The sequence below is a fragment of the Oryctolagus cuniculus genome, chromosome X (genome assembly GCF_051225735.1).
Source record: "Oryctolagus cuniculus isolate XC-2025 breed Fujian yellow rabbit chromosome X, ASM5122573v1, whole genome shotgun sequence".
Taxonomy (NCBI): Eukaryota; Metazoa; Chordata; class Mammalia; order Lagomorpha; family Leporidae; genus Oryctolagus; species Oryctolagus cuniculus.
The window spans coordinates 84,645,407-84,666,505 of NC_142888.1; the positions used below are offsets into that span (position 1 = coordinate 84,645,407).

At 45.8% G+C, this 21,099-nt stretch overlaps 1 protein-coding gene across 2 annotated transcripts in view; it reads left to right on the plus strand.

Annotated features, from left to right (window-relative positions):
• Window positions 1-21,099, plus strand: part of COL4A6 (collagen type IV alpha 6 chain) — a 312,990-nt gene that overhangs the window by 230,310 nt on the left and 61,581 nt on the right. For both annotated transcript variants that reach the window (XM_008272863.5, XM_089323734.1), the window contains exons 4-11: window positions 5,100-5,234; window positions 6,538-6,582; window positions 12,254-12,370; window positions 14,924-14,992; window positions 16,605-16,640; window positions 19,742-19,804; window positions 20,618-20,653; window positions 20,832-20,873. In XM_008272863.5, coding sequence (XP_008271085.2) covers window positions 5,100-5,234; window positions 6,538-6,582; window positions 12,254-12,370; window positions 14,924-14,992; window positions 16,605-16,640; window positions 19,742-19,804; window positions 20,618-20,653; window positions 20,832-20,873 — 543 coding nt within the window. The remainder of the gene's footprint in view (window positions 1-5,099; window positions 5,235-6,537; window positions 6,583-12,253; window positions 12,371-14,923; window positions 14,993-16,604; window positions 16,641-19,741; window positions 19,805-20,617; window positions 20,654-20,831; window positions 20,874-21,099) is intronic.

Genomic DNA, 21,099 nt, shown 5'->3' on the forward strand with positions numbered 1-21,099 from the left:
TCTATGACACTGGTTTGATTTCTTTTTCTTTTTCCTCTGTAGTGGGAGAGGGCCACCCACCCACCCACCTGCTTATCTGTAGCCTCTATGTTCTCACACTGACCTCTGCTGGCCAGCTTGAAAAGTGTCACTGACTGTGTTTAGGGAAAGAAAAGCTATTTATCACTGATTGAATATTAAGCTTCAACAGTACACTGGGGGAGGGGTGGTACAGTGGCGTAGCGGGTAAGGCCACCTGCAGTGCCGGCTTCTCACATGGACACAAGTTCAAAACCCGGCGGATCCACTTCTGATCCAGCTCTCTGCTACAGCCTGGGAAAGCAGTGGAAAATGGCCCAAGTCCTTGGGCCCCTGCACCCACATAGGAGACCCGGAGGAGACCTAGAGGAGGCTTCTGGCTGCTAGCTTCGGATTGGCACAGCTCCAGCCATTGCGGCCAATTGGGGAGTGAACCAGCGGATGGAAGACCTCTCTCTCACTGCCTCTCCTTTTCTCTGTAACTGTGACTTTCAAGTAAAATAAATAAATCTAAAAAAAAAAAAAAAAAACAGTACACTGGGTACTGAGACAGAAGCCTTGTGCATTGGAAAGGAAGGAAAAAGATCATATAGCTATAAGCACAGAGCAAGCCAATCCAGAAATAAGTGGCAACAAAACCCACAAAATAAAGCTGTCTCCTTCAGTTTGTTCCTTGGCCACCTTTACCTGGTGTGGTCCTGTCCGCCACTTGTGTGAAAGGATCGCCATGAGTGGGCAAGATCTTTGCCTTTTTTAAGGATTGATTAATTAATTTATTTATTTATTTTGAAAGTTGGAGTTACAGGAGTGTTATAGAAGGAGAGGGAGGAGCCAGCACTTGTGGCACAGTGGGCTAAGCCTCCACCTGCAGTCATCCCATACGGGTGCTGGTTCATGTCCCGGCTGCTTTTCTTCTGATCCAGCTCTCTGCTATGGCCTGGGAAAGTAGTGGAAGATGACCCAAGTGTGTGGGCCCCTGCACCTGCTTGGGAGACCCGGAAGCTCCTGGCTCCTGGCTTCAGATTGGCCCAGCTCCAGCTGTTGCAGCCATCTGGGGAGTAAACCAGTGGATGGAAGACCTCTCTCTCTGTCTCTCCTTCTCTCTGTCTATAACTCTGCCTCTCAAATAAATAAATAAATATTTTTTAAAAATGTTCCAACAATAAAGTTTTTTTTAAAAAGGAGAATGAGAGGGCATGGGACACACACACACACACACACACACACACAAACAAACATAGAGAGAGACAGAGAGACAGAGAAAGAGCACTTTCATCCACTGGGTCACTCCCCAGATGGCTGCAATGGCCTGTGCTGAAGCCTAGAATTCCATCTGGGGCTCCCATATGGGTGCAGAGACCCAAATACTTGAGTCATCTTCTACTGCTTTTCCCAGGCCATTAGCAAGGAGCTGAATCAGACATGGAGCAGCCAGGACTCAAGCCAGCGTCCATATGGGATGCTGGCATCACAGGCATCAGCTTAACCCACTATGCCACAATACTGGCCCCAAGATCCTTGCCTTGTACCCTATGACTGCAGGCGCCAGAGTGGCCTGGCACCATACTGAGGAGGCAGTTCAGGGCCAGCAGCACCTCAGACTCTTAGACATCTCAAAGGCCCTGCTTCTAGCCCTGCAGCCAATCTGAGAGGTTTCAAGCTGGGCTGCTGACATGCCTAACAATCCAAACAGCCGGGCCCACCTAGAAGTCCATGGTCTTCCAAGAGCTGCCTTTTCACATGCTCCATGGGAAACAGAAGTTTTCAAAAGCATCATGAGTTCTTTAAGCAACTCACTGTCAGTTCTCTGGCTGGAAGAGAGCAGGGGGCAACTTCCACATGCCCACCCAGACATGAGAAAGGAAGCAGGCCCATGCACCTCTGCCTTTGCTGGACAGAGTCAGGGTTGTTGTATAGTACAGCCCTAGACTCCCTCACTGCTAGGTGTCCTTGCTTTCCCCTTGCTGATGAGCCTTTGCTCCCAAGGCAAGGCACCAGAGGTGGAATGTGCCAGCCCGTGGGCCCACACCAGGGCCCTACTTAGGTTCCTCTAGTGCTGTGAGCAGGATGGGACCTGGGCCACACCACAGTCCCCTCTGTCTCTGGGTCGCTGTTGGATGGCTTACTGTGCCCCCTCCCCTTGCCCTTTCTTGATGCAGGAAAACTTTGGGCAGGGCACAGATTTGGGTCAAGTATTCACTGCCCTGAGTGGATCCTCACTGCTGGTAACCACACGGCCATCCGGGCCCCGCATCCTCCCACCATGCAGGCCTCTCCTCTCAGACAGCTGGTTCTTATCTGCCTCCCTTATTCCCGCCTGAGGCAGGCTGCCCTGGCCTCATGCTGATACACACATGCTGTCCTGAATGCGGCATGATGACTTCAGCCCTGAGCAGCTGCTTTCCTCCCAGCCCAGGCCTGCTCCCAAGCCTTGCAGGGTTCCCTGTGTCTCCCCCACAGCAAATCTGCAAGTTGCCTGCCTCACTTTGGGGGCAGGGGCCCCCTTGACCCTTCCAGTGTGGCCCATGACTCTCCCCATCTCAAGGCCCTCCTTGGCCAAATCTGCCTTTGCATTCTTGCAGCACTTACCCTCTCTTCCAGACCGCTACTGTTGCTATGGTTTGTAGACATTAGTCTTCAAAGGTAGGCGCACATATTTCACTTCCTCACTCATCCTCAGTAGCACCTTGAACTATTTTTTAAAGTGTTTCCTTCTGTAGTTCTCTCTCCCTACACACACACACAAACACACACACACACACACACGGTGGGGCTTTTGTGGAAAATGGAATTAAAAGATAATGTGAGGAGGCTGGCGCCACGGCACACTAGGCTAATCCTCCGCCTTGTGGCACCAGCACACCAGGTTCTAGTCCCGGTCGGGGCGCCGGATTCTGTCCCGGTTGCCCCTCTTCCAGGCCAGCTCTCTGCTGTGGCCCGGGAGTGCAGTGGAGGATGGCCCAGGTGCTTGGGCCCTGCACCCCATGGGAGACCAGGAGAAGCACCTGGCTCCTGCCATCGGATCAGCACGGTGCACCAGCCGCAGCGCGCTGGCCGCGGCGGCCATTGGAGGGTGAACCAACGGCAAAGGAAGACCTTTCTCTCTGTCTCTGTCTCTCTCTCTCACTGTTCACTCTGCCTGTCAAAACAAAACAAAACAAAAAGATAATGTGAGGGGCTGGCATTGTGATGTGGTTGGGTAAAGCCACCACCTGCAATGCTGACATCACATGTGGGTGCTGCTTCGTGTCCCAGCTGCTCGACTTCTGTTCCAGTTCCCCGCTAACAGCCTGGGAAAAGCAGTGGAAGATGGCACAGGTATTTGGGCCCATGCTACCTATGTGGGAGACCTGGAAGAAGCTCCTGGCTCCTGGCTTTGGCCTGGCCCAGCTCTGGCCGTTGCAGCCATCTGGGGAGTGAACCAGTGGATGAGAGATCTCTTTCTTTCTCTCACTCTGTCTCTCCATCTCTCTGTCTCTCTCTGTAACTCTTTCACATGAATAAAGAAATAATAAAGAAATCTTATTTTTTTTAAAGTGTGAATTTTTCCATGAACCTGTTGAAGACTCCTTGTGTATATCCATGAGGGATCTTCTAAAAGTTCATGGAAAATGCATATTACCCAAAAAAGTATGCATAGATAGATTTCAGTTTGCAGCAATATAAACATCTTTTAATTAAAATGTCTATGAACTTTAGAATTATCATTGTGTGTGTGTGTGTGTGTACACACATATATATTGACCTTGTGAGAATTACAAGGACAATTGAGAACAGATTTATTGCAAACAGAATTCCACCAGTGAGAATTAGGAGCCTAAATGTGAGAAGGGACATCTCCCCTTCACCCTCCCCTCATCATTCTGGGAGGTTAGCTGATTAGGCAGCCTGTAGCCTAGACCCTTGTGGGCTGCAGGCTGGGTATTGGGAAAGGCTGAGTGGTTGGCGATGCCCTGTCTGAGAAGGGCAGCCCCTTGGGTAGAGTGCCTGATGGTCCTAGATCTCCCTGGGCCTGACTGACACTGAAAATTACACGCCAAAGGACCAGCACAGCTGGTGGCCACTGTCACCCACAGTAGCCTTTCAAAAAAAGCAAACCTTGAAGGTGACTAGTAGAGGGCACCTTTAATGGGCTTTTCGCAGATTTGTAGGCAATTGCGTGCAGTCAGTGCAGGGGCTGCCAGATGGAGATGGGGAACAGTTAGGAAAGTAGGTGTCCTGCCTGGTGTGGCGTTGTGTTCTCCAAGAGGTCATGCACATCACTAATGCTTTTCGCTTCTCTGCAAGGCTAATTCAGTCCCTACTGAGATCTGTTCTAAATGATAGTCCAGCCTGCCTGTGTCACACCGGCTGGGGTGCATTCTCAGGTACAGGCTGCCGAGAAATGTCAGCCTGAACTCCCAGACTTAATTGTTACCAACATTTTATAATCAGGGCATTCGAAAGCCTCAGGCTGCTCCCTCTTGCTATCTGAATCGATACTTAATATATATTTCTTGGCAATCTCTGTGTGTGTGTGTGTGTGTGTGCTCAAGTGCAGTTGGGGGGGGGTGGCTATGATCTGCCAGCAAAGCTGAATTCTGGAAGGTTGGCCAGTTCATGGCTTTCTGGGTGCTCCCCTCTCCCGCCCCGTGCGGCAGTGTTCTTTAGGCACAGCCCTTACTGGGCTGCACTGCAAACGTGTGCTCGGCCATTTGGATGTGAGTTACAAAATGCCACGATGCTCTCCAGCGTTCTGTTCTTTCACTATTTTGACAATCTGATGGATGGCCTGGCATTAACTCGGAAGAGGACAATATTATCCAGCCTGAATAACGAATCTCCTAAGAAGTACAAAGTTGAAGGATCTTGGTGCACATGAATCTTATTAAATGTGCTTATAAAATGTGTTCTGTCCAAATAAGCTTAGCAGCCCCTAAAATAGCCCTTTCTGGTGCATGTCTGGAACTTTGGCCTGCCTCACAGATCGCTAAGCCAAGATCATTTAGTGAAGTGATGACAGTGTTCTTTGTGCATGGGAAAATGGGAAGTGTTCATTTGAAGTCCTCTGTTGACTAATGGCTCCCCTCTGTCCATCTTAGGGGCGACCCGGTCCCATTGGAATTCAAGGTCCGACGGGTCCTCAAGGATTCACTGGCCCTACCGGTTTATCAGGCTTGAAAGGAGAAAGGGGCTCCCCAGGCCCTCTGGGACCATATGGACCAACAGGAGATAAGGTAAACGCACAAAACAGTTTGACTGAAGCGTGAGCCACAAGTATGAAGGTCAGTTTTCGGTCTCCATTCTGCTCATTTATGGAAATAATGCTATTCCTGAATACTCTGGTGCCAGGCTACATACTTTAACAAGAACAGAGTGGGTGATGTGCTGCTGATGGATCGGCCCATTTCTGGAGAGGCTCCCATTGCAAACAAGCCACAAAGTGAAGTATTAACTGCTTGCTAGATCCGTGGGCTCACTTTGGTGGGAAGTCATGTGGGTTCAAACTGGGCCTGAGTCAGAAGTCCAATTCCCCGGGCAGTGGAGATCAGGAATCCAAGCAAAGGGACTGGCAAGCGAGGGGTCAGAATGCTTGTAAGCAATTCGGGCCACAAATATAGGGAAACAGCTGTTAAGAAAGGAGGATTATAGTGTCAGGGAGGCTGGCTGGCTGTTTAAGCAGCTTGCTTTACGTTCTTTGCCTAGCTTAATCACTTGCTATTCGCTCTGTTGGTGCCGGCGGGATTTCCAAACTAGGATTATGTGAATGGCCAAAGACACGACACCCTGGACAGATGAGATCCACTGCACCTCATCAGTCACATGTACTTGCATATGCACTCCTGGGAGGTGGGGGGCACGGCACACCACATAGGGCTACACGGAGGCTACACTCGGGCATAGAGTGAACTAGAAGAGACTGTGGGAGCAGACTTTTGGAGGATCAAGCAGATGGGGTGCCACCAGTTCCTGACAGAAGTCGTCCTTGGCTTGTTTGAATAACTCAGTGGTGGACTGAATCCACCACTCGGGATAAGCAGGAACTGCACCAAGGTACCTGGTGTGGAGGGTTGTTTGACTAGGGCCCTTATCCATGAGCGGAGGGGGCAGGGGGGCTTGTTAGTTTCCTCAAGGCCCTCCCAGTTTTTCTCCAGTTGTCAAGGCAGCATGCGTCAGTGAGCCTTAATTTGAGACTTTGGCCTATACTGCCTAAGACAACAGCTGGTCTCAGAGCCCAGATATGTCCAAGGCAACAGGTAGCATCTTCAAAAAATGTATGAAAAGTATATATGTTACGAAGAAACTACGCATGCATTTCAAGCCATGTTTGCATATGTTTATCTTTTAATTCCACTTTCCATGAACTTTTTCAAGAGCCCTCATTCAATGTGAAAGAGGTAAAAAAAAAATAAAAATAAAAATAAAAATAAAAAACACTTCTTAAAAGTTCGATCATTGATTCACATACACAGGCCTCCGGAATCCAATGGACATTGGTTGGATTGTCTCTCACCTTCTTCTCCCTCTTCCATTCTTTAGGGTCCCATGGGAGTTCCTGGCTTCCTTGGCATCAATGGGATTCCGGTGAGTGTGTCCCCAGGAGCATCTTTCATCCCACAGTCTAGATGCTGTTTCATGACTCAGGCACTTTGGCCTTAGCAACATCCGGTCTCATGCAGGCATGCTTGGGATCAAGTGGTGAGATATGAGTGGTGAGGTTTGAAGGGCAGTGTTCATACCCAGTTCTCCCTTGGGTTCAGGTCCAGGCAGCCCTAAGGGAAATGGTTGGGGGATGCAAGAATATGTGCAGCCATTTAAAAATTGATATCTTAGCCTAAATGATTTAGGTCTTGTGGGTTGAAGAGAGCTTAGGTTGGAGAAGAAGTCTCAGCTCTTTGGAAAGGAGACAGAGCTGCATTAGAGTATAGCCACGCAAATTTTAGGAAAGGCAAGAAGGTGCATGGCATTAGATAGAAAAATACTCGTTAAGAGCTTAATATAATTCATTCTAATAATTCGGTCTCTTCGGCCTTACCTCATTGCACATTGGATTTCTCTAGTTTTTACAAAGCAACGACTCCAAAGATCACTTGGAGGTAACCTCTTCCATTCGTCCCATTGATGCCTGCTTTGCTAGGGATAAGCGGGGCACTTGGAGCTGATGAGCATCTCCTTTTGTCTATTCCATCCTGCCAAATTGCTTAGTTTCTCCATATGTGTCCTGTATCCCCGGTCAGCCTACCAATGGACATTCCAGGATAACACTTCACCAGCCTGCAAAATACTGAACTTGGAACTTAGGGGTGATCACTTTTTAGTTGTGTCCTTTGGGTTAGGGTTAGGGTTAGGGTTAGGGTTAGGGTTAGTTTGATCCTTAACCTGAGCTATGTTTGCCTATACAGCAGTCATTTTTGATCCTAACAACAGAACTTGGGCAGGAACAGAAAAGATATGCAGTTCCTCTGTTTGAGATAGGCCCTGAAGACTGATTTTATCCTTCCAAAAGCTTCTAAGGGGTCCTTCTGAACCTTATAAAAGCACAGTATGGGAAAGCCCCAGACTTAACAGTTTCTTGTGTTATGGTACTTAATCATCTAGTATCAAAGAAAGGGATTGAATTCTCTATGTGTCAATCATTTTTAAAACAGATTATTTATTGAAAGGCAAAGTTACAGAAAGGCAGAGGCAGAGAGAGAGAGAGAGAGGTCTTCCATCTGCTGGTTCACTCCACAGATGGCCACAATGACCAGAGCTGGGCCGATCTGAAGCCAAGAACCAGGAGCTTCTGGGTCTCCCACAATGGTGTGGGGCCCAAGCATTTGGGCCATCTTCCACTGTTTTCCTAGGCCATAGCAGAGAGCTAGATTTGAAGAAGAGCAGCTGGGACTTGAATCAGTGGGTTGCTGGCACTGCAGGCAGCAACTTTAACTGCTGTGCCACAGCACCAGCTCCCATGTCAATCACCTTTTAAGATTTGTTTATTTATTTGTAAGTCAAAGAGAGAGGGAGAGATGAGGGGGAGAAAGAGAGTGAGAGAGAGGTCTTCCATCTGTCAGTTCACTCTTCAAGTGGCCACAATGGCTGGAGCTAAGCCAATCTGAATCCAAGAGCTTCTTCTGGGTCTCCCATGTGGTTGCAGGGGCCCAAGGATTTGAGCCATCCTCCACTGCTGTCCCAGGTGCATTATCAGGGAGCTGAATCAGAAGTGGAACAGCCAGGACTCGAACCAGCACCCATATGGGATACTGGCACTGTAGGCTGGATCTTTAACCCGCTGTGCCACAGCACTGGCCACTCACCTTTTATTTGTTCCATATACCAAGTCAGTCAGCAGATTTCTGCAAAATGCCCAGACGAAAGAAGTGGACAGAGTTGACCTTCCTTTTATGATATCTGTTGGTCCTTTCTTGTGGCTATGTTCTGGCTACAGCCACTTTAGCTAGAATCTCCATTCACAGTGTGTATCTTCTGGAAGCCAGTGGGTGAGGGAAACTAGCAAACTGGAGGCAGACTCTATCACTCATCCAATGGACCTGGCTTTGCCAAATATGGGCGGGCATTTGGAGTTTGCATTGTTAATATGCCCCTACTCCTTGCTGTCTCTTTTTAATGGGAGCTGAGAGGAAGTGAATCCTATGAGGCCGAGGTCATTTCCAGTTCTGATCTGGAACTTACCCCCATGTTCAGCTGGAAACTTCTGCCTCCAACTTGTGGCCACGAGAGCTCTAGAGGTTGAGCAGGAACTGCTCAGTTCTTTGTAGGGCTTCACTGTTTGGGAGAATGTTTTGTAACTGACCAGACTTCATGCCTGCTCCTCCCAGAAGAGGTCCTCACCCCCTTGGTCTTTACCTTGACCGAATGGGGCATATATTTTCTTTTGATTTTTGATTGCTGTGGCTTAAAGATTCAAGTTTCACCATTCCATAAAACCCTTCTCTATTGTTCTTTGCCTCGCTTCCAACTATTTAGTAAGTATGAATTGAACATGTCCTGTTCAGTGCTTACCTCTTGTTTCTATCTCTAACATATTAGGAGTCCTTGGTGTCTGTCCCACAGATTCTAGCTCCTCATCACACACAGTCCATGGTGTTTATTGATTATCTTGTGTGATAGTCTTATTTACCTCCTAGAAAGCACAGAGCATGTCTTCTGCTCCTCTCAGAGGCCCAAGAGGCACAGGACTGAATTCAGCCTATAATAGGGACTCTAAAAATGTTTGGGGAACTGACTCCAACCTCCAGTGCCTATAAAAGCAACAGTTCTCAGGAATCCCTCCAACAGGAAAACACAGACTGACACCATAAGTCTAGGCAGACTAATTGTTTTGTTCAACTTCCAGCAACATATATTAGGAAATTTGGCTGAAACCAACAGCTTTCCCAACACGTTGAACTAAATGGGATCGCCACACTGATCTGGTTCCCCTCTTAATATTGGCTGATCATTAACATATGCGTCACTGGTTTGGGTCCCAAAATTCCTTTTTTGTTGCCATGTGGACAATTTCAACATGAGTAAGTAAGTATTTATTTCATAATAATTTAAGTCTTTTCAATGAGGGGCATAGCAACCAATTGAGAATGTGAACAAATATGCACTCACCAAATAGCTAACTTTAGGACAATGTAGACTAGGGATAGAAGGCTGTGCCTTTTTAAATGATGTTTCAACTGTGAGTTGGGCTGTTGGCACCCACAAGAAACATATGTTTATAAAATGTTTTCACAAGGAACGTATGTTTATCAAATGTTTTCACAAGGAGAGTATGTTTATCAAATATTTTCAGTTCAAATAGTTGGAAGTCGAGGTTTTCAAGTTGTCCTCTACAATTTATGTTTAGCTTTTCCCATGAAGTCAATCTCAAACATTTTCCTGCCTTGAGACTTGCAAATGAGCATGCTAGATTTAGATCCTCAAAGTGAGCTCATACCATTCACCACACGGAAATTTTCCTTTGAAACTGGGTTCTGAGGAATACTGCTTTTCTGGAATATAGCAGGTCCTCCTAGTCTGTGTGTTCAGTCCCTTGTGGCTATAAGGAACCAGGATTTCCTCCCTTAAAGAAACAGGGTCTCTCTCTCTCTCTCTCTCTCTCTCTTTTTTTTTTTTTTTTTTTGGCAGGCAGAGTTAGACAGAGAGAGAGAGACAGAGAGAAAGGTTTTCCTTTTCCGTTGGTTCACCCCCCAAATGGCAGCTGCGGCCGACACTTCCTCCTGGTCTCCCATGCAGGTGCAGGGCCCAAGCACTTGGGCCATCCTCCACTGCCTTCCCGGGCCACAGCAGAAAGCTGGACTGAAAAAGGAGCAACTGGGACAGAATCTGGCACCCTAACCGAGACTAGAACACATGGCGCCGGCGCCGCAGGCGGAGGATTAGCCAAGTGAGGCGCAGCGCCTGCCGAAACAGGGTCTCTTACTGACACGTTTATACAATCATTAGCTGTAACCAGAAAGGGCAAAGTACTGAGAATTGAAAGGAGGTAGACATCAGGCCAGTGCCTTATCCTTACTGACTTTCATGAGAATAGACTCACAATTCATTAAGCACCTACTTAGTAAGCTTAGTCTCACTTAATTTTAACCCATACCCCAAAGGTATAGGCATTATTCATTTTTAATGTTGATAACACTATATAGTAGATGTCAAGTCAAGAACTTTCATCTTTTCACTTAAAAGAAGCAATTGACAGCTTCCCTTTGGCATATGTGAATGGCCAATATCACTCTTTTGTACTTTGGGGCTATTAGAGGGTAAATCAGGATTACTTGAACACAAGTATTGTGATGCTCTGAAAGTTGATCTAAAAACCAAGATGGTTGTTAAGTGGTGAACAGGCAAGTAATGGATACTCTGGGCCAAGGGATGATTCATATCCTAGGTGGGTTGACACAGAACAGCACGAGATTTCATCACAGTATTCAGAACCACAGTTGTCTGTGGGGTAACTGAAACCCTGGATAAGGGAGAAGTACTGCAAATTTGAAAAGTTCATTTTTTACCGCATGTTTCCTTCCTTAAAATCAAAAAATGTATGCTGGTACACTTGGCTTCCAAAAGCGTGCTTGGGGGATGTGAGGATCTACTTCTTTTTATTGACCCATCCAGATTTCTGGTTTTCAGGTCATCTCTTTGCTCTGTACCTGATATACAACCAGTTTTTGATAGATCCATTACAACAAGGTGGAATTGACCGTTGGCCTATTATACTACTTATTAGGATGCCTGTATACCACACTAGAGTACCTGGTTTCAATTCCCAGCTCTGCCTCCTGACTTCAGCTTCCTGCTAATGTGGATCCTTGGGGGCAGTGGTGATGGTTCAAAGTGGTTGGGTTCCTTCCAGCCACATAGGAGACCAGGATTGAATTTCTGGCTTCTGGCCTTAGCACCCAGCCTGGGACATTGCAGGTATCTGGGGAGTGAACCAATGGATAGGGGGGATCTCTCTCTCTTTCTCTCTCTCTCTCTCTCTCTCTCTCTCTCCCTCCCTCCCTCTCTCCCTCTCCCCCACAAAATATTTTTCTTATTTATTTAAAAAAAAAAATTAAAAAACCTTTTAAAGTAATTCTATGTACCAAGGAAGCCCAACTCTGGAAAAAAATTACTGAACTCAGACAAACTGAGAATGATTGCTAATTCCCCAACAAAACAACTGCCTCCGTTTGAGAGCACGTGGCAAAGGGAAGATGCCATTCCGTCACTGAAGCAGCAGCCTGACATGCGACCAGGATAAAGTGAGATTGAAAGTGGTTCTTGCAGGACTTGCTCATTCTGGAGCAAGCAGATTTCAAGAGAGAAGGCGCTATGGGAACTACCTCTGCTCTGTTCATCCAAATGCAACATCATTGCCCAGGTAGAGTTTCCAATACGGAACGCTGTGCCAGGCTGCTCAGGTTCTGTCTGATCCAAGGCCTGGTGTGGTTCCCTGTTGGTGGCAATTCAGCTACCAAATAGCTAAGCCCCAGTTTTGTTCATTTAGGTGAAGTTGTAGCCCCCATCAGTTCACACTTGATCCCTTTCATTGCATTTTATGAAAGCATCAGTCTTTTTAGGAGCGCTAGCACTGAGATGTGGTTAGACACATATGCCTGAGTATAAAGGTAACATATGAGAGTGTACATGATAGGGCGGCTAAGGGAGTGGACAAGGAATCAGAATTTAACAGCATATTTGGCTTTTCTCATTGTGGACTTTTTCAGAGTAGCTGGCAATACAGTGGATGACTAACTTGATCTCTTCTTTTCTCTCTGAACAGGGCCACCCTGGACAGCCAGGCCCCAGAGGTCCTCCAGGCCTGGATGGCTGTAATGGAACTCAAGGAGCTGTTGGATTTCCAGGCCCTGATGGCTTCCCTGGGCTTCTCGGACCACCTGTATGCTGTCAGATCTTTGCTCTTTATTTCAAATAGCTTTGCTGGCCTCCAGTTGTGCCCCCTTTACTACTTTTCTGGAAACCTCAGTAAGCTTCTGTGGGGCAGCCACTGCAGCTCCTTTTGCAATGCATGAGTCTATGCTGGTAATACCAAAACAATAGAATCTAAAGAATACCAGTTACAGGGCGTGGGGAGGAAAATATACACATGCAACACTACTTAGGTTTTTTTAAAAAATTATTTGTAATGCTGCTCTTGGATTTAACAAGATTATTAAAAAAAAAGCTGTAGTAAACTTAAAAATAAAATACATACTGGGCTATTGGACATCCTCTCACATCAGACAATATCAGGAAATGCTTAGAAGGCTTACATGGGATCATGGGAGCACTAACAAGAAAACAAAGGGCTTAACAAGCTTGGTTTATAACAGTGGTTTTAAACCTGGAGGAATTGCCCCTCCAGGGACTTGTAGCAATTGATAATTTTGAGGGTTGCAACTGGACATACGCTGGTGGCACAGGACAACCACCCCCCTCCCCCAAAAAAATCAAGAAATCATTTGACATAAAGTGTCAATAATGCTATGATTGAGAAACCCTACTCTATACCAATGGTTTGTACTCACAACCTATGTCATAGCCCGTGGTTATGTGATTGATAGGATATTTATGGGCTCCTGGGATCACCACTCTTATTCAATCTCATCCATCCAGATAGGGTTCAGGTATTTGAAAATCTAATGGAGTTCTAGTAGATATTATGCCCATACAAGGCTGATTTCATAAGTGGCTAGAGAGGTATAACATGTTTCAAGTCCATCCTTTACCTCACACACATTCCATAATTCTACATGAATTAATGAGCACCTCATTGAGAGAATGGCACCATTGCCTTCAGTGACCAGGGTATGGAGGCAGGTATGCGGGAAGAAAGTGAAACAGTGAAACTGACAAAGCACATGTGCCAGATGGTCATAAAAGACCTTGACATCTAAAGGACCATACCAATATGTAGTGGGGGGGAGGGGGCAAAGAAAGATGTGTTCCTGACAGAATGAACCATGTGAGTGACAAAGGCTTCCAGTCTCTGCCATGGCAACAGCAGTAGGGCAGAGAACACTGAGTTGAGATGGAAAACTATGAAAGCAAGAGATCACTTCCCAGAGGAGGGGAAAAAATGGCGAGGTAATTACATCCTTTGACAAACAAACGAGGGTGGAAACCTAATGTTGCCCTTGAACCTCACGCTTAGCCTAAATAATAATTGAAATATGTATTTTACTAAACTGAATTATACCCTCTGCTGAACACTAAGCAGGTTTCCGTTCCTTAGGCTTCCTTTTATGTAATTTTATTATTATATATTTTATTTTTATGAAGTTATTAATTAACATGTAATACTTACACAGTTTTATGGGTCACAGTACAATATTTCAACTACTTTGAAGTTTCTTGGAAAAGAATAGTAGCTACAAGGACAAGGAGAAACGGGCAGTATTAGGAAAGAAACTGGGTTACGTTCCTGGAACAAAGTTGTTCTCCATCATTCAATCAATGCTTCAGTCCCCGAAGTGTAGCCCTACCCCTGATGCTAACATTGACTTCCCCTAAGGTGTGAGGCCATTGATTTTCCTCAGGACACATAGCTATTAGGCAGCATCTTCCACTGAGACAGCAAAATATCTGGTGGAAACACTGGACTTGGGTACTTCAAATTTATTTTCCTAGGGACTTGAGACACACCCTCCTCTTAGACAGGTGTTGAAGCTGGAGTCGTGTGGTAGAAGCACAGAACTAAAGTAACTTTGTAGTTATATCTTAGAGTAGGGGTCTCTAAACTAGCCCTCAAGGCCCTTGGCCTGTGGTCTACTTCTATATTTTTAAAGGTTTTAAGAAAGGAGAGGCAAGAAAAGAAGGGAAGAGAAGAGTGGAGAGGAGGGGAGGGGAGGGGAAGGGAGGAAGGAGGGAGGGAGGGAGGAGGGAAGGAAGGAAGGAAAGGAGGAAGTGAGGGAGGGGAAGGGGAGAGAAGGGGAGAGGAAAGGGAAGAGAAGGAAGGAAGGAAGGAAGGAAGGAAGGAAGGAAGGAAGGAAGGAAGACAGAACACAGATGTAACCCCAAAGCCTATATTACTTAATATCTGGCTCTCTGCAGAACAATTTGCGGTCCTCAGTCCTAGACAAAAGCCTTGTCAGTGACTTCTACTTGTGAGAGGTGAAACAGTGGATTCTAGGCTTATGCATGCCATATGTTTGCTCAAATCAGTGCTCTGGGTGAATGTAAGGTTTCCTATTTCTAACCACCAGACCTTGTATAGACCCCACCTTAGAGGTGAGGGGATGGGCACACAACTGGGAGATGCAGTAACTCTTCAGGGGATGTGTTCGCCCATTGGCACAGCCATATCTGCCATAGGATGTTGAGAGGCTTCCTTTTAGGTTCTTGCTAGTCCATCCTCCGACTGATTAGATCATACTATTACCAAAACTCTGTGTGTGTGTGTGTGTGTTTGTGTGTGCATTTTCTAACAAGTGTTTCTTACTGTTTTACTCAGGGGCTTCCCGGTCAGAAAGGTTACAAAGGTGAACCTGCTATTGATCCAGGCAGTTTCAAAGGAATGAAGGTAAGACACTGTAAGACAGAGAGCTGAGAAGGCTGTAAGCCGGCTTCCCTGAAATGGACCCCACCCCCCAGTACAAACATTTCCAGAACTAGCATCTGTATCTCTATTTAAGGAGCAGACCGAACTGGATTTAAAAGGATCTGCAGCTTTTTGTGGTAGAAACATTGACAAACATTTGCAACCATACTGTCAAAAAGATTTTCTTTGTAGGGTCTAGAGCAAAAATAAGAAATCACTCAGCAAACAGTTTTCATGGGTGTCCTTTTCTTTGACGGTTGCTGGAGGTAGATGCATTTCGTCTGCTCTAGAATCCTTGATATCTATATACTTGGGTTTGAAGCCATGTGTGTCTCTTCCCGTCTCAGCATGGCCATCAGCCCAGGATCCTGGCCCCTCCTTTCCCTGTCCCTGCACACCAGCCCATTCCCCTAACTGGGCCCCCTGGATGTCTGCAAAAATGGTCCTCAGCTCTGCAGCTGGCTGGAACCTTTCATCTCTTGATAAGAACCTCCTGTTTTCTTGTGACTTTTCTCTTGATACGTGTTGCCTGATATCCCGTGGGGGCCTTAGTCAACTCTGGCTCCAAATGATTGAACTTATTCCCTTGAAGAGTGGGAAAAGAGCCCATCGCTGCCTTGGTAACAAACAGGAGTCTACATGCTCAACATCTGAAGGGAGGATGCACCCAACTCATTCAGTTAATTGATACCACTTTTCTGGCTTCCACTCGTGCACAGAGCCAGAGACGCTGGAAATCACTGTGGAAGGCAATGGTGGGGGTGGGTGTCTGGAAGACAGGAGAAGCTCCAGGAGGACTTAGGCCCTTGACTGTAGGTGCCACAGCAGAAGGTAGAATGCTAGAGTTGGAAAGGACCTCGTGATTGTTGTATTCATATGACTCATGTTACAGACAGAAAATCCTCAGGTATACTGCGCTATGTGACTTGCTCAGACTCACACGGCCAGTCCACCAAAGAGCTAAACCACAGCCAGTGCTCTTTCCACGCTATAGAGACTCACTAATTTTTGACTGTAAGCCATGTAGGGTAAGACTAGCAGGTGTCAAAATATGAGCATTGTCTTAGCAAGCATTGATTAAATGGTTTTGCCAAAAAGCAGAGATCCTGGATCCAGTGAAACACAGCAGTTTCCACAATATGGTTATATTACAGATTCATACAGTGGCTTAAGATGCTGCAAAGTAATTAAAATGTAATCAGAGACTGTATGCTCTGGTGATTTTTCCTTGAAATGTCTGATTTGCATTGTATACATATGGGCACAGATTCTCTGGGGATGAAGGCGCACGGGAAGGTAGCTTTGCTTTCCTTTTAAAAGAGCAGGAAAATCACCAGCCTGCAGAAGCACTTTCTAATTGATAAGTTCCTAGTAAAGGTGAAAATTAATTAATCCAAGTAAAATATGAAATCCTGTTCATCCAAGGCTATAATACTTATCTCCCAGAGTCCAGATTTGTCCTAGGAAAAAAAAGTAAATGCTTGGATCTGTCCAACTCATACATTTTTATCCCAATAAATCTTTAATTAATTGTCTGAAATACTACAAGCTTGATTTATTCATCTCTTCAGTGTCCTTTTTGTCTGTTTCTCAGGGGAATCCCGGATTGCCCGGACTGGATGGAATCACCGTAAGTTGTTGTCTATGTGATGAGCTCTCAGTGTTTAGTCAACAATCACTAATGGTGCTTTTCCATTCTCCTCTATGGTATTCAAAAGTCTTTATAGATGTTCTCAAGGAAAGTCTAGAACTGAGGTAGAATGAGTTGTGCTATTGCTGTTTTCCAGATGAAAAGGTACTGAAAGGACAAACCTTCTGCCTTAAATTGTGCGACAGGCGGGCTTTCCGCCAGGGGCCTACATGCAATAATTTCTCCCCTTTTCCCTGGGGAATATGTTCCAAGACGTCCAGTGGACTCCAAAATTACAAATAGCACCACAAACACACACACACACACACACACATATATATGTAACTTTTTTATATGTGCATGTCTATGATAAAATTTAATTTATAAATTAGACAAGGGAGAAATTAACAGTAGCTCATTATAAAATAGAACACTTACAACAATATACTATACTAGAAATTATGTGAATATGATCTCTCTCAGAATATCTTGTACTGTACTCACCCTTCTTCTTGTGACATAAGATGAATCATGGGATGAAGGGAGGGAATGATGTAGGCAGTGTGCCATAGCATTCAGCTGTTATGTAAGGGTTACTTGAACATGAGCCCTTGCCATACTGTGGTGGTCAATTTGCTAACCATGATGACAACTAAGTGAGTAATGGGAGGATAGTGTATATAGCATGGATACTCTGGACAAAGGGACCGTTCACATCCTGGGTAGAATGCTGTGAGATTTCATCACACCACTGAGAATGGCATACAATTTAGAACTTACGAATTGTTTATTTCTGAAATTTTCCATTTAACATTTTTGGACCATGGTTGATCACAGGTGACTGAATCTCTGGAAAGAAAAAACATGGATGGGGGCGGGGGGAACTATTCTATTCTATATTCCCTGGGATGTGTTAGGAAAGTATTTGGCCTTTTATTCAGCAAGCATTTACTAAGTGTTTCTTTGTGTTTAATTTCATATGTAAAACAAAAGAAGTCAGGGCTAGCATTTGGCTCAGCAGTTAAGTCACAGTTTGAGATACCTGCATCCCATATCAAAGTGCATGATTCAAGTCCCAGCTACTCTACTTCTAATCCAGCTTCCTGCTAATGCACACTGAGAAGAAACGGATGATGGCTCAAGTACTTGGGTGCTTGCCACCTATGTGGGACACCAAGATGGCTTTCCATGCTCCTGTCTGGCTTTAGCATGGCCCAACCCTGGCTTTTGTGGCCATTGAGCAGTGAACTAGTGGATGGAAGATTCTCTCATTCTCTCCCTCCCTTACTCTCCCCTTCTCCCAAATACAATGGAAAAAAAAAGAAATTTAAAAACAAAGGAAACAGAGCCCACTTTAAGATATTGCATGGAAAAATTCCTGTTAGAGATTCTGATAATAGTGAAAGGCCATAAGTTGTATTAATAAGACCTATTTCTTTTAGATTCCACATTCTCATCACTTTCCTTTGAAGTAGCTTAAGAAAAGTCCCTTCTTTCTTCTTTCCTCTATTTATTTATTCCTTCTTCCCTCTTCTTTTCTTATACTATTTCAGGCCCTAACAGATATTGAGCACGTACTATCAGCCAAGTGTTATGAGTGAAAACTGAGAAAACACTGTCTCTGTCCCCTAAAGATGTGGAAAAGAAATAGTAGGAATGCGACATAAGAATTCCACAATAAGGGCTGATGCCGTGGTGCGGCAGGTTAAACCTCTGCACACCTCTGTAACACCCATTGTCCCATATGGGCAAAGGTTCGAGTCCCAGCTGTTGCACTCCCGATCCAGCTCCCTGCTGATGCGCCTGGGAAAGTAGCAGAGAATGGTCCAAATCCTTGGGCCCCTGCACCCACGTGGGAAACCCGGATGAAGCTCTTGGCTCCTGGCTTCAGCCTGGCCCAGCCCCTGCCTTTGCGGCCATTTGGAGAGTAAGCCAGTATCTGTCTGTCTGTCTCTCTCTCTCTGGCATAATATATAAAGTGCTTCAATTTGGGGAGAGAGTATTTCCCTCCCAGTCAAACCCTGCTCCCCAAAGGCCACAACCATTCTGATTTTTCTCCCACACAGATCAGGCTTTGCCTGTTCTAGAATGCCCTATATAAGGATTCATATAGTATGTAGCCTTTTTGGCTTCTAAATTTTTAAAATTATTTATTTATTTGAAAAGCAGAGTTAGAGAGTGAGAGAGGGACAGGTAGAGAGAAAGCTCTTCCATCCACTGGTTTACTCCCCAGAAGGCTGCAATGGCTGGGCTGGACCAGTCTTGGGCTAGTCCGAAGCCAGGAGCCAGGAGTTTCTTCCAGGTCTCCCACGTGGGTACAAGGGTCCAGGCACTTGGACCATTTTCTACTGCCTTCACAGGTGCATTAGCAGGGAGCTGGGCCACAAGTGGAGCATCTGGGACTCTAACTCGTGCCCATATAGGATGCCAGCATCACAGGTGGGGCCTTTCCCCACTATGCCACAATGCCAGTCACCTTTTTGGCACAATATTTTTTTTAAAAAAAAAAAGGATGTATTTATTTATTTGAAAGACATAGTTACAGAGAGGCAGAGGCAGAGAGAGACAAACAGATCTTTCATCCGCTGGTTCACTCCCCAAATGGCTGTAACGGCCAGAACTGGGCCAATCCAAAGCCAGGAGCTGGGAGTTTCTTCCCGGTCTCCCATGTGGGTGCAGAGGCCCTAGGACTTGGACCACCTTCCACTTCTTTCTCAAGTGCATTAGCAAGAAGCTGGATCAGAAGTGGAGCAGCCAGGACTCCAGCTGGCACCCATATGGGATGCCGGCACTGCAGGCGGCTGCTTTACCCTCCATGCCACAGCAGCAGCCCCAGCACAATACCTTTGACATTTCTCCACCCTGTTTCCTATATCAGTAGTTTGCTACTATTTATTATTGAGTATTTATTGCACTGACTGCGTGTGTCATAGTTTATGTCTCAAACCTTATACCAATGAACACCTGGAATGTTTCCAGGTTTTGACCATTATTTATAAAATTCTACACACATTCTTGTACAGTTCTCCTTCACATACGCTTTTCCTTTTTCCTGCATAACTGTCTTACTTTTTGACCTCAATAGAAACTTGTGTTTCTAGGGCCCACAAGGAGCACCAGGATCTCCTGGAGCTGCAGGACCCATGGGATCACCAGGATTACAAGTAAGACCAACTGAAATCTAATCCGTGACGATGGTGTTTGCACAGCCATCTTCCCCACCTTGCCATGAATGTAATGTGAGCCTATGTAGCATACGACTTGCAAGGGAGGGACAAACTCCGTCCTTGCAGGATTAGGTGAATCACATTCTTGCCAGGAGCTATTGGTTGTCTACATTTGCTGGAGTCTTTCTAAGCATCCAATCTATGCCTCGGAAGCCTCTAGTCTAGCTTAATAGCCCGGGGATAGTGGATACTTGTGACACATCCGTCGTCCCCTTCTGCTCCCTCACCCATGACAGCATTTGCTAAGTAGTCGTACCACCACCCACCCACCCTGAACGCTGAGAAAACCTGCAAATGCGTCTAGTACTGTACCTGCGGCAGCTCTACCTCCTTGCCTACCTGTCTGATACCAGACTGACTTCCCATCACTGATACAGGAGATGCACAGCCCCACATCTGTGTGGTTCTGGGAAGGTGCTCTCCACGGGACTGTTCTTTCCAGTTCTCGAAATCTCATCATGTATTATTCAAGTTTAGCTTCTCCAAAGATCATCATTTAAAAAGTTGCCACCTGTTTGCAGGAATGACATGTGAAGTCTTCACTACGGCAACATGAATGGGATAACCCGGTCAATTTAGCAGATTTCAAAACAGATATAAAAGGAATCTTGGGAGAGGGAGCTAGGACCTGCCCCCACATTACACCAAATGGGGAAGGGACTTATCGCCAGTGGTTCTCCACATGCCCATGTTCTTTTTGATTAAAACTAACAATTGTTCATACTTTTTTTTTTTTTTTTTTGCATCTAGGGTCCCCCAGGACCCCCTGGTTTCCCGGGCCCTGATGTAAGTATACTTTACCTTGGGGGCATTTGTCTCCTACCACTAGGTACTCTCATTCCACAGAGATATACCAGTTTGGTTAAAACTAGTTTCTGGAAAAAAAAAAACTGTATTCCAATTACAATCTATAGCGTGTTTAGTAATTGATTTCGTTTTTCCTCCCTGCATCCCTGTGCCCCAGGGTAATATGGGGTTAGGTTTCCAAGGAGAGAAAGGAGTCAAGGTAAATCACTTTTGGAAACTATAATTTGTATTCCATATGTTCCAAGAAATTTCTCTGGTTACACCCATGTATACTCGTGTAAGGGTATTTGGTTCTTCCCTTTGGGAAATGAGCATTTCCCAAACTCTGTAGGTCCATGGGTGGGACCTCTTGAGGGCGGCATGTGCACCTGCCACACATGGGCCATTGTGGTTCTCTTCCCTTCCCAATATGGGCATCTCCGGGC